The sequence below is a fragment of the Meles meles genome, chromosome 4, assembly GCF_922984935.1.
Source record: "Meles meles chromosome 4, mMelMel3.1 paternal haplotype, whole genome shotgun sequence".
Lineage (NCBI taxonomy): Eukaryota > Metazoa > Chordata > Mammalia > Carnivora > Mustelidae > Meles > Meles meles.
The window spans coordinates 81494374-81507016 of NC_060069.1; the positions used below are offsets into that span (position 1 = coordinate 81494374).

The following is a 12643-nucleotide window of genomic DNA, read 5'->3' on the forward strand; positions in this document are numbered from 1 at the left end:
AGCTCCATTCTTCTCTCTGTGTGGGCTGTTGGGAAAGCCTTTGAATGAGAGCTCTGAAGTGATGCATTGTCAGTGCCTTCTTTTTACGTGTACTGTTCCTTTATCCAAAGAACACGAAGAAATTAGAAATAATCTTACCTGCAAACAGCATTGAAACCTGTTTAACTTGTTCTTATTCTTGTTTTTCTCCTGGTATTGAAGTTTAGATTCTAGGTGAAGATTTTGTTCATGAAAATTGGGAGAATATACTAAGCAAACTTAAAAATGTTTTGCTTAGTGAACTGGAACTCTTGAATTAGTATATAACTTAAAATAAAAATTTTTAATTAATTTCACATTTAATTAGAGATCATTAATTGAAATTTCTAGTGACAGTGGAAGTAGCATAGTTCTTTTTTTTTTTTTTTTTCAGCGTTTCTTTCTTTCTTTTTTTTTAAAAGTAGACTCTGTGCCCAGTGTGGAACCCAACACAGGGCTTAAACTCAAGACCCTGAAATTAAGACCTGAGCTGAGATCAGGAGTCAGACTCTTAACTGCCTGAGCCACCCAGGTCCCCCTCAGGATTTCTTAAATTGCTAATTTAAACCAAATGATGAATAAAATTTTTTGAATGAGAATAGTATTGTAAATGAAATACTATAAACAAGCCATTACTTGTCACATTCACAGAATTAAGAATGCAAAAATAACGAAAAGTAGCCTCACTTAAATGAATAATCTTAAATTGTTCATTCCTTTTGAACCAGATTGTAAAACACTACATTAACATAAACTAGTAATTATGTTATTTTGATGAACCTTAAGCATAAGACTTGTATATATGGCTGCATTTTTTGAAATGGATACCTTTGTGTTTAAGCATGTTTCATATTTTTCTTTTCATAACTAAAATTAATTTAAAAAATAAAAATAGGGATGCCTGGGTGGCTCAGTGGGTTAAGACTCTACTTTCAGCTCAGGTCAGGATCCCAGGGTCCTAATCGAGCCCTGGCATCGGGCTTTCTGCTCAGCAGGGAGCCTGCTTCCCCCTCTCTCTGCCTGCCTCTCTGCCTACTTGTGATTTCTGTCAAATAAATAAATAAAATCTTTTAAAAAAATAAAAAATTAAAAAAATAAAATTATAGATTTCTTATGGTGGAGAATTCACTCCAGAACACAAGTTTCTATATTTTTTTAAGATGTTATTTATTTATCTGAGAGAGAGAGAATGAGAGAGAGTGAGCATGAGAGGGGGAAGATCAGAGGGAGAAGCAGACCATGGTCCCTGCTGAGAGAGGAGCCCATATATATTTGAAGACTTTGAGCTTCTTTAATTTGCACAATTTGAATAGCAGAGACTTCATTTTGGTTAGGCTTGTGGAGACTGAATAATTAGCTAATTCTAGTAGAGTCTTACTGCAACATTAACTTAAAATAATCATTATATAGGCAGTATAAAATAATGAAAAGAATATGAAACTCGAATTTAGAAGATTTAGGTTCAATTTCTACCTCTAATTATTTGACCTTTGGCAAAGATTTAAATATTCTGAGCTTCTTTTCCTTATGTCTAACTGCATAGTAATAATACCTGTCTCACATGTTTGCTATGAAAATCCAATGAGATAACACAAAAAAGGAAGCATTTAAACAGTAAGGTGAGGGGCATCTGGCTGGCTTATTTGGTAGAGCAAGGAACTCTTGATCTTGGGGTTGTAAGTTCAAACCCCATGTTGGGTATAGAGATTGCTTAAAAATAAAATCTAAAAAAAAAAAAAGAATAGTAAGGTAGTCTAAAGTAATTGGTCTAAACAATTCCATCTGCCTCCATCATAAGTGAGGTTCAAGTTGTAGTGAACACAGCAGTTAGCTTGCAGTTAGCACAGCAACAGAGCATGACCATTAAATAGGAAAAACCCTGAGTATGGAGTGCTCGCTCTCCTTGTTTTTGAAAAAAGGTGAATAGGCTCCATGAACAGTTAGTCATGCTATATGAGCATTAGAATGAAAAGTAAACAAATATAAAACTGACTACTGTTCTAGAATGTTAGAACTAGCAAGCATCTGGGATTTTCTAGCCAAGTCCTCTTATTTTACAGATGAAGAAACTAAGACAGGGTTATCCAATAAGCTTTGTAGTGGCAAACAAAGATGCGATTTTTAGGGTGGTTAAGGAGATACAGGTTTTGAAAGTAGTTGTATAAAAGTTTGAAATCACAGTTTTACCACTGACTTAGAATGTAGCTTCAGGCAATGTAACCTAAGCCTATTTCTTTATCTGTAAATTGGGGCTTAGTTAATCTATTGGATTGTTGTAGTAAAGGAGATATACACTCAATAAATGGTGCCTCTAATATTACTATCACTTTTAATTATTGCACAGAACCTTTCTAACATAATTCATTCCCTCTGCTTGATTTGTTCAAAAAAATGGCTAATGGCCAAGCTCTGTTTCACTGAGACAACCCAAACAGTACTCTTGATGTGTCCCCATTATGCATGTACAAGTATGAGGAAATTCCTTCTGTGTCACACTATTGAAGCCTATTCTTTTTTTTTTTTTTTTAAGTTTTATTTATTCAGTTGACAGAGAGAGACACAGCGAGAGAGGAAACACAAGCAGGGTGAGAGGGAAAGGGAGAAGCAAGGCTCCCTGCTGAGCAGGGAACCCAATGAGGGGCTCAATCCCAGGATCCTGGGATCATGACCCAAGCAGAAGGCAGACACCTAACGACTGAGCCATCCGGTACCCCTATTGAAGCCTATTCTAAACAGATTAGAAACATTAAAAAGTTTTAAAAATAGAAGTTGGAAGATCTAATATAAATGAGCATCTGTTTAAGCTATAATTTAATAAAGAACTAAAATGGCTTATATGCTTAAGAAGTATCACTGATGGAGAAGAGCTGAGGGTTGTGAGTTTGAGTCCTACATTGGGTGTAGAGATTACGCATATAAGTAAATAAATAGATGGATAGGGTGTAGACATTACATAAACAAACTTTTTAAAAAAAGAAGTATGACTGATAGATCTGATGGGATATGAAAATCATTGGTCATCCCTAGCACTTTCCTTGAAGAAAATGACACAACAGACTTGTTTCATTCACCCCACAAGTGTCTGTATTCCTTTTCTTTTTCCTTGTTAAGTATCCCTGTCTATGTAGTATATGTTTGACAGAGGCAGGGCTATCTTGTTCATCTAGTATGCTCAGTATGTTGCCTTGAACATGATTTGATCTTCTAACAGATTTAGGGGAAGAAAAGTTGTATATACAAAATTTGGTATCAAAAAAAAAAAAATTTGGTATCAATGCAGATATGTCATTTCAAAAGTTAGTTATAGATGTTAACATTTTTAATTTCAGATTTCCTTTTTTTCTGGGGAACTGTATTTTTGATAACAACAACTCTAGTTGCCCTTCTGAAAAAAGAAAACAAAGAAGTATCAGTAGGAAAAGAAGAAACCCAAGGAATCACTGATACTTACAAGTTGCTTTTTGCAATTATAAAAATGCCAGCAGTTCTGACATTTTGCCTTCTGATTCTAACTGCAAAGGTAAGAGATTTATTATAAAGCAAATGTACCACCCTATTATAATTACCAATAGCATGGAATACTCCAATTGCCTTTTCATATCGTAAGTTCCTTTCTACTACTATTAGAATGTAACAATAAAAAACAGTACTTTCTTTTTTTTTTTTAAAACAGTACTTTCTGTTTATTAAATTTGTTTTAAAAGTTGTGATGATATCAAATCTGATTTCAAAGTAATCTAAACATCTTGGAATCTTGAAAAGAATTAAGTAAATTAGAGGAATTCTAATAAATGTGAAATTTAATGAATGATATTAATGCTTGGTATGGAAATGAAGGCCTTGAAAAAAACAGCTCCCTACTATTATAATGAATGTACATTTAATGTCAGAGGTATTATAATTGGAAATATAAGAGTCTATTTAAAAATGAGTTGACTTATTTTTTTTAATGTTGAAAGGAAATATACTGTAAGTAAGTGGGGATTTTGGTAGCTCTTATTTTACTCTTTATGTTTTCTATTTTAAGATGTCCTAATTATAAAAAAAAAAAAGTCCTAATTCTATAGTCCAAAAACATTTTAAAGATGTTATGCTAGAGGAAATGTAAGTTTATTTAATTATAGTAAGATATTTCTGGTATTGGATTTAATATTCCTAAAACCTTAGTCCATTATAGGAGTTTCATATTATGTATCTATCTTTATAAACACTTTACAGTTACCTTTTGACAACCCTGAAGTAAAAATTGGAGCCTCATTGTTTTTGAAATAGTGATTTTTTTCGCCTAATGATAAGGAGGGTTACATTTTAAGGAAACATTGGGAAGGTTAAACTTAAGGAACTCAAGATTCAACTTTAGAACATAATGAAAGGTTCAAGGAAGATAGTAATATTCTCTAATTATATCATTTAGAGGTAATCATTACTAACACTTTTGGTGTATTTCCTTGCAGCCCTCTTTTTCTCCTGTTTGTGTGTGTGTGCATGTTATGTGTGTGTGTGAGTGTGTGTGTGTATACACACTTTATATATATAAATATAATTAATAAGTTATAATTGACGTTAATATTAATAGGAGATATCTGTAGTACACATATCTAACAAAACACCCAGGATATACAAAAATTCTACAAATTGAAAAAAAAAAAGAGGCAGCTCTGGATATTTAAATGTCCAATAACCATATGAAAAGATGCTCAACCACTTTAGTCATCAGGGAAATGCAAATTATAACCATAACGAGATGCCACTACACACCCACTAGAAAGGTTAAATTTGAAAGGACAATATATGTCTTTGCAAGGCTGTGAAGCAATTGGAACTCTATATATTTATATACATACAGATATGCATGTAAATAAAAGTGGAATTGGATCATACCATAGATAATTTTTATCTCATTTTTTGGTCTTATTACCCCATATTCCTTATCATTAAATAATTTTTGGAAACATACTTTTTAGGGGCACCTGGGTGATTCAGTCAGCTAAGTGCCCAACTCTTGATTTCACTTCGGGTCTCCATCTTAGGATCGTGAGTTCAGGTCCCATGTTGGGCCCCACACTGGGCATGGAGCCTACTTAGAAAAGATACTTTAATAGTGATTTAATTGTTACAGTGTATAGATTTGCTGTAATTTATTCATTTTTCTGTTGTATATTTGCTTATGTTTTTTAATTATAAAAATGCACTAATGAATATTTTTGTGAATTTCCTTTTGGTAGATTCTTAAGTAGGCAGTTAGTGGGTCAGTGAATATGATTGCCGAACTGCTTTGTAAAAGATTACAATTACATTGTTGATAGTGTATAAGGAGGTGCTTCAGTTACAGAATACAGAATATTATGTTCCCTTTTATTTATTTATTTTTTTAAAAAAGAGTTTATTTACTTATTTGAGAGAGAATGAGTGAGAGAGAGCATGAGAGAGGAGAAGGTCAGAAGGAGAAGCAGACTCCCCAAGGAGCTGGGAGCCCGATGCGGGACTCGATCCTGGAAGTCCCGGATCATGACCTGAGCCAAAGGCAGTCGCTCAACCAACTGAGCCACCCAGGCGCCTTTATGTTCCCTTTTAAAGTAAACTTTGCCAAAAGTAACATCTCTCCTGACTTTTAATGTCATAAATTAGTTTTCTCTGCTTTTGAGTTTTATAATAAATGGAGACATTTTTATGTCTGGCTCTTGTATCTCACTAAACATTATATTTGTATAATTTATCCATATTATTATTTATAGTGACAGTTTGTTCATCTCATTGCTTAGAATATTCCACTGTATTAATATGCTGTAATTTATTCATTCTATCAACAAGTGTTTAGTAATTTTCTACTTTTGGACTATTATGAATAGTACTTCTATGAATATTCATATACATTACTTTTGGTGAACATGGATACACATTTCTGATGGGTAAATACCTCAGAATGGAATTGCTGGGTCATAAGGAATGCTTTAGATACTGCCACACAATTTTCTAGAGTGGTTGTTTCCATTTTCCCTACTTCCAACAATGTGAGAGTTCCAATTGCTTCACAGCCTTGCAAAGACATATATTGCCCTTTCAAATTTAACCTTTCTGGTGGGTGTGTAGTGGCATCTCATTATGGTTATAATTTGTATTTCCCTGATGACTAAAGTGGTTGAGCATCTTTTCATATGGTTATTGGACATTTAAATATCCAGAGCTGCCTCTTTTTTTTTTTTTTTCAATTTGTAGAATTTTTGTATATCCTGGGTGTTTTGTTAGATATATGTACTATAGATATCTCCTACTATAGCACTTTAAGATAAAGTAAATGTTGAAGTCAGTTTGTATACCTAATTTTTACAAAGAGAATGGGTGAAATGTAGTGAATTCTTTTGTGGATTTAAGTAAAATATCTTTGGCTTTTAATTTTTCTATGGTGAAATTTGCTCTTTGGCTCCATTCCAAGAAGTTAAAGTACATACTATTACCATTTCTTTAAAGAATGTTTTTTAATAAAGCTTCACACTCACTGAAAATTTGCTTAGATAGTTGAAAGAATTCCCATATGTCATTATTCAAATTCTCTGATTGTTTTTTAAAGCTTTTTTTTTTTTTTAAAGATTTTATTTATTTGACAGAGAGAAATCACAAGAGAGGCAGGCAGAGAGAGAGGAAGGGAAGCAGGCTCTCCGCTGAGCAGAGAGCCCGATGCGGAACTCGATCCCAGGATCCCGAGATCACGACCTGAGCCGAAGGCAGCGGCTTAACCCACTGAGCCACCCAGGCGCCCTCAAATTCTCTGATTGTTAACAGTTAATTCCACTTTCTGTATTCTGCAGATTTGTGTTCTATTACATATTTCTTCTGAAATAGTATTCTGTACATACTATGCTCCTTTATCCATAAATACCTTGAGTATTTATTTCCTAAGAACAAGGGTTTTCTTTTCCAAGCTACAACCTACTCAAAAATTAAGGAATTTAAATTGATACAATACTGTTATCTCATCACAATCTATACCCAGATTTCACCAGTTGTCCCAGTAACAACCTTTATAATTTATTCTTCCCTGGTCAGAGATCCAGTCCAGAATCACACATTGGATTTAATGGGTATCAGCCTTTTTTTGTCCTTCATGACCTGGATGTTCTAAATTTTTCTGTGGAGTGGCCTTCCATTTATGTGTGTCTGATGTTTCTTCGTGTTTAGGTTCAGGTAATGTAAATATGTCAGGAATATCACCCAAGTAATATAGTGGTGACTTTGGGGAATTCTGTGAGAAGCCTTATCATGTCCCTTTATCCCATTAACTGTTGTTAACTTTGATTACTTTGTTAACCCATTATAAAGTTAATATTTTTCTTTCTGTAATTAAAAACTAATTTATGGAGAGATACTTTGAGACTCTCTAAATACCTTGTTTCACCCCAAACTTTTACTCACTACTTTGAGCATCCTCTTTTTTGTTTGTTTTTAAAAATTTAAACTATAGCTTTTCTTCCCCTTCATTTTATTTAACCCTTTAGGTAGAATGTTGTCTCAAAATTACTTTTGAAATGTTAGACACTTTTAGAAATTTTATTATGATCAGTCAGAAATCATTAAAAATGTGTATATGTGGCAGTGATGCTTCATTTTAACCAGATTTTATTTGGAGTCAATTAAATACTCTTTAAACTTAAAACATAATAATCAGTAAGTTGGGATTTGAATACTGTTTATTATAAGAGATTGAACTTTTTGAAATGGAAATTAGTTGTAATTGTTACCATCTGCAGTTCCTAAAAGTGCTGAATTTTCAGTTGTTTTCACTGAATATTGTCCGTAGACCATAGGATAAAGTATGTCTTCTGTAACTTGATTGTTGTACCAGATAGAATAGTACATTTACTTGAAACTACTGTAAATCAATAATGAGATTGAGGTTCTTGAAGAACTTACGTATGCTTGGGGAAAATATTTTGTAAATCACAAAGTATTTTTTTGTTTTTATATTGCAGATTGGTTTTTCAGCAGCAGATGCAGTAACAGGACTAAAATTGGTAGAAGAGGGAGTACCCAAAGAACATTTAGCCTTATTGGCAGTTCCAATGGTTCCTTTGCAGATAATATTGCCTCTGATTATCAGCAAATACACTGCAGGACCCCAGCCACTAAATATATTTTACAAAGCCATGCCCTACAGGTAAAAATGAAAGAAAACCTTATTAAATGAGAAAAGTTAAATGAGGAGCATTCATCAGTATCACTAATAACTGTGTTAAGTATATATGGAAAAAGACTTGGAAAGCATCTTTAACTTCAATATCAATTTATATGCACTTTTATCTCTTTCTAACCTCCTAACAGTTTTTAAATAATAGGCTACTTTCACATCTTAGGCATACAGATTTCTGTTTTTGTTCTTATTTTTTAACCTAAAATGGAAGTCAACTCCATGTTTCTTCTTTTTCTATAGATTGTTGCTTGGATTAGAATATGCTCTGCTGGTTTGGTGGACTCCCAAAGTAGAACATCAAGGAGGATTCCCTATATATTACTATATTATAGTGCTGCTGAGTTATGCATTACATCAGGTAAGCTTGCTGTGGTTTTCTCAGAAGTAAACTGTTTTTGGAAAATAAAGAAGACATTTTTCTACGGTGGCCTTCAAATAATGATAATAAATTTTAAGACTTAAACATGAGTCTAACATTGAAGAGATTATTTGACAGTGAACCTTAAACTGTGGCTTTTGGTTTTTTGAACTCTATTTGTGGAGAGTTTCTTCATTTATTTTGTTCATTCAACTAGTATTTGTTATATTACAGAATTAATTCCAAAGCTAGTAATTATACCCTTCCTAAGTATTCCTCAGTCCATCCCTAGACTTGGGTTCTTTATTTCTTTATTCCAGATGTCTTTTCTTTCTGGAAGTCTTGAGAAATAATGATGGCTACTGTGTGACAGATCCTAGGTTTTTTGTTTAGAGTCTGTACTGAGAGTTAAGACTTACTTTTTGTGATTTTGAAAGTTGTGTGTTAATCTGCTTTCTTTTTCTTTATTAGCTATGTTTGTAATCCCTAGCCTCACCTAAACTGGTGCAGAATGGGGTTCTGGGGGCAGGTGGTTCAAGTAAGCTGTAGACGCCCAGCAGTAAACTTTGGGACTTGAGTGCAGTTATTACAAATGTGTCTTTAAGAGTTACTTTTCTATGGAACCTAGTTTAAACTCTCTGAAAATTATAATTACAAACTCCTCACTTGTTTTTAAAGGAAACCTAAAAAGTGTGGCTACCCAGTAATCTCAATAATTTTTTACATATAGTTGTATCATTTCGGAGAGCTCCATAATGGATCTGTCCAACTAAATGTATGTTTAAAGGAGCGCTTTAACTTAATGAATGTTTCACTATCTGTGTAAGTAAAGGAAAACTACCGTGTAGTAGTCCAAAAATCATTTGTTTGGCTTTGGATTTGATTAGAAAATTTTCTAAAATGTAGCCAGTGATGCTCAGACAGCCAGATGCTTTCTGGGAAAAACTGTACAAGGTCAAGTAAATTTGAGAAATGATACCTGACATAACCCCTCTTTATGTAGCATCTTAATCATCAACAAATATTAATTGGAAACCTATTCTATGCCAGAAACCATTCTAAGTGGTAAAATATAATAATAAATCATATCAAAATCCCTGTCCTTAGGGAGTTTATATCCTAAAGCCTTTCAGAGGCCTACAGTGAAAGGGACCTCTTGATTTTTTGTATGTAATTTAGTGTTTCTCATTCTTTTTTGACTGTGGAATACCTTTTTCTGTGAACGCCTTATGGAACAGTATTCAAAGGAAAGCTATTTTGGAGACATAGTTTGTTTCTCTGTTTCTAAATGGAGGGTTAATTCTTGTCTCTTAAGTACTTTTTGCCTCTTAAGGAGATTTTTCTGTTCAGTTTGTCTCATAAATTTTGAAATGTTATCATTCTTCTATATGTGCAAAGGAAAAAATACATATATATTCATTCACATATATATTTATATATATACACACACAGGATATATTTAGGAACAGTACAAATATGGGGTTTTACTAATTGCTGCATGCGTGCTTTGATGCCACCCTGTTTGTCATTTTCTCTATTGAGCTTTCCTGGACTACTTAGTGTAGAATTAATCTCTCATAGTTTAGGTCCCAGTAATACAATGTGTGTACTTCTACTTACAGTACTTACTGCATTTCATCATAGTTATTTATTCCTTACTTTCCCAGCCTAGAATAAATTCTTCAAGGGCACAGAGAGACTGTGTCTTATTCATTTTTTTATTGCCATGATCTCATCTGGCCTATAGTAGGTGCTCAATATATCTTTGTTGACTCAAGTTTAATAAGGGTCATAAAAATTAATTTTCAGATTTACGAATTTGATGTTCTTTTTCTTTTTTTTAAAGATTTTATTTATTTATTTGACAGACAGAGATCACAAGTAGGCAGAGAGGCAAGCAGAGAGAGAAGGGGAAGCAGGCTCCCTGCTGAGCAGAGAGCCGGATGTGACTGGGATGATGACCCTGGGATCATGACCCGAGCCAAAGGCAGAGGCTTTAACCCACTGAGCCACCCAGGCGCCCCTGAATTTGATGTTCTTAACTCAGATTCTGTTTTATAAAGTCTAATTATGCTAAAGATGTTTGACATTTTCCTTGTAGGTTACATTGTACAGCATGTATGTTTCCATAATGGCTTTCAACGCGAAGGTTAGTGATCCACTTATTGGAGGAACATATATGACCCTTTTAAATACTGTGTCCAATCTGGGAGGAAACTGGCCTTCTACAGTAGCTCTTTGGCTAGTAGATCCCCTCACAGTGAAAGAGTGTGTAGGAGCGTCAAACCAGAATTGTCGAACACCTGATGCTGTTGAGGTAAGTATGTTGTGATATTATTTTTATTTATTTATTTTTATTTTTTTAAAGATTCCACCTATTTATTTGGGAGACAGAGAGCAGGAGTCAGGTGAGGGGCAAAGGGAGAAGCAGAGGGAGGGAGCCTGATGAGGGGCTCGATCCCTAGATTCTGGGATCTTGACCTGAGTCGAAGGCAGTGCCCAACCAACTGAGCCACCCAGGCACCCCAGTATGTTGTAATTTTAGATAACATAATGCAATAATTTTGTAATTTTAGATAACATAAATTTAGATAACATTAAAATATCAATTTTCAGGGATGCCTGATTGGCTCATTTGGTTGAGCTTCTGCCTTCAGATCTGGTCATGATCCCAGGGTCCTGGGATTGAGTCTCACCTTGGGCTCCTTTCTTAGTGGGGAGCCTGTTTCTCCCTCGGCCTCCTCTGCCTGCTCTGCCTGCCCTATATGCTACCACCCCTGCTTTGTGCACTCTCTCTCTAACAAATAAATAAATAAAATCTTAAAAAAAAAAAAAAAAGCTATGGTGTGCCTGGGTGGCTCAATTGATTAAGCAACTGCTTTTGGCTCCGGTCATGATTCCAGGGTCCTGAGATCAAGTCCCACATCAGGTTCCCCATGCTCTGCAGGGATCCTGCTTCTCGCTCTCCCTCTGCTGCTCCCCCTGCTTATGCTCGCTCTCTCTGTCAAATAAATAAATGAAATCTTTAAATAAAAGATGCTAATTTTCAGGGGAACCTGGCTGGCTCAGTCTGTGGAGCATGCCACTCTTGATCTTGGGGTTGTAAGTTTAAGACCCACATTAGGGGGGCGCCAGGGTGGCTCAGTGGGTTAAGCCTCTGCCTTCGGCTCAGGTCATGATCTCAGGGTCCTGGGATCGAGTTCCACATCAGACTCTCTGCTTGGCAGGAAGCCTGCTTCCTCCTCTCTCTCTCTCTGCCTGCCTCTCTGCCTACTTGTGATCTCTCTCTGTCGAATAAATAAATAAAATCTTAAAAAAAAAAAACCCACATTGGGTACGGAAATTACTTTAAAAAAAAAGAAAGATATTAATATTCTTATTTACCTCTAGAAGTACTATATTTTTTTGAAAAATCATACCTGCCTATAGTTTCTTTCATTCTTTTTTGTGTGTTTTTTTGTTAGATTTTATGTATTTATTTGACAGAGAGAGAGAGAGAGAGCACAAGCAGGGGGAACAAGAGAGGGAGAAGCAGGCTGCCTGCTGAGCAGGGAGCCCAATATGGAGCTCAATCCCAGGACCCTGGGATCATGAACTGAGCCAAAGGCAGATGCTTAACCAACTGAGCCACCCAGTGTCCTTAGTTTCTGGTGTAGACATCTCTGCTTTTTTTTTGTTTTGTTTTCCTGTCAGAACTGAGGTTATAATGCTCGTAAGAGTGGCTCATTTGAAGACGCTTCTCAGCAAGGGAAGAATAGTCTCTCTCCCCTTTACCTTGCGGATTCTATACAATAGGCACTTAATAAGTGCATAATTAACAGCTGAGTATTATAATGATAGAAAAAGGGATGGGGCACCTGGGTGGCTCAGTGGGTTAAGCCGCTGCCTTCGGCTCAGGTCATGATCTCAGGGTCCTGGGATTGAGCCCCGCATCGGGCTGTCTGCTCGGCAGCGAGCCTGCTTCCCTCTCTCTCTCTCTGCCTGCCTCTCTGTCTACTTGTGATCTCTCTCTCTGTCAAATAAACAAATAAAATCTTTAAAAAAAAAGAAAAAGGGAAACTCCATTGACTATATAACAATTG

At 35.1% G+C, this 12643-nt stretch overlaps 1 protein-coding gene across 4 annotated transcripts in view; it reads left to right on the forward strand.

Annotated features, from left to right (window-relative positions):
* SLC33A1 (solute carrier family 33 member 1) overlaps window positions 1-12643 on the forward strand; it is a 37934-nt gene that overhangs the window by 11187 nt on the left and 14104 nt on the right. For 3 of the 4 annotated variants that reach the window (XM_046003147.1, XM_046003146.1, XM_046003145.1), the window contains exons 2-5: window positions 3348-3538; window positions 7986-8170; window positions 8444-8561; window positions 10663-10878. In XM_046003147.1, coding sequence (XP_045859103.1) covers window positions 3348-3538; window positions 7986-8170; window positions 8444-8561; window positions 10663-10878 — 710 coding nt within the window. The remainder of the gene's footprint in view (window positions 1-3347; window positions 3539-7985; window positions 8171-8443; window positions 8562-10662; window positions 10879-12643) is intronic. The other variant, XM_046003148.1, reaches the window with a different exon arrangement.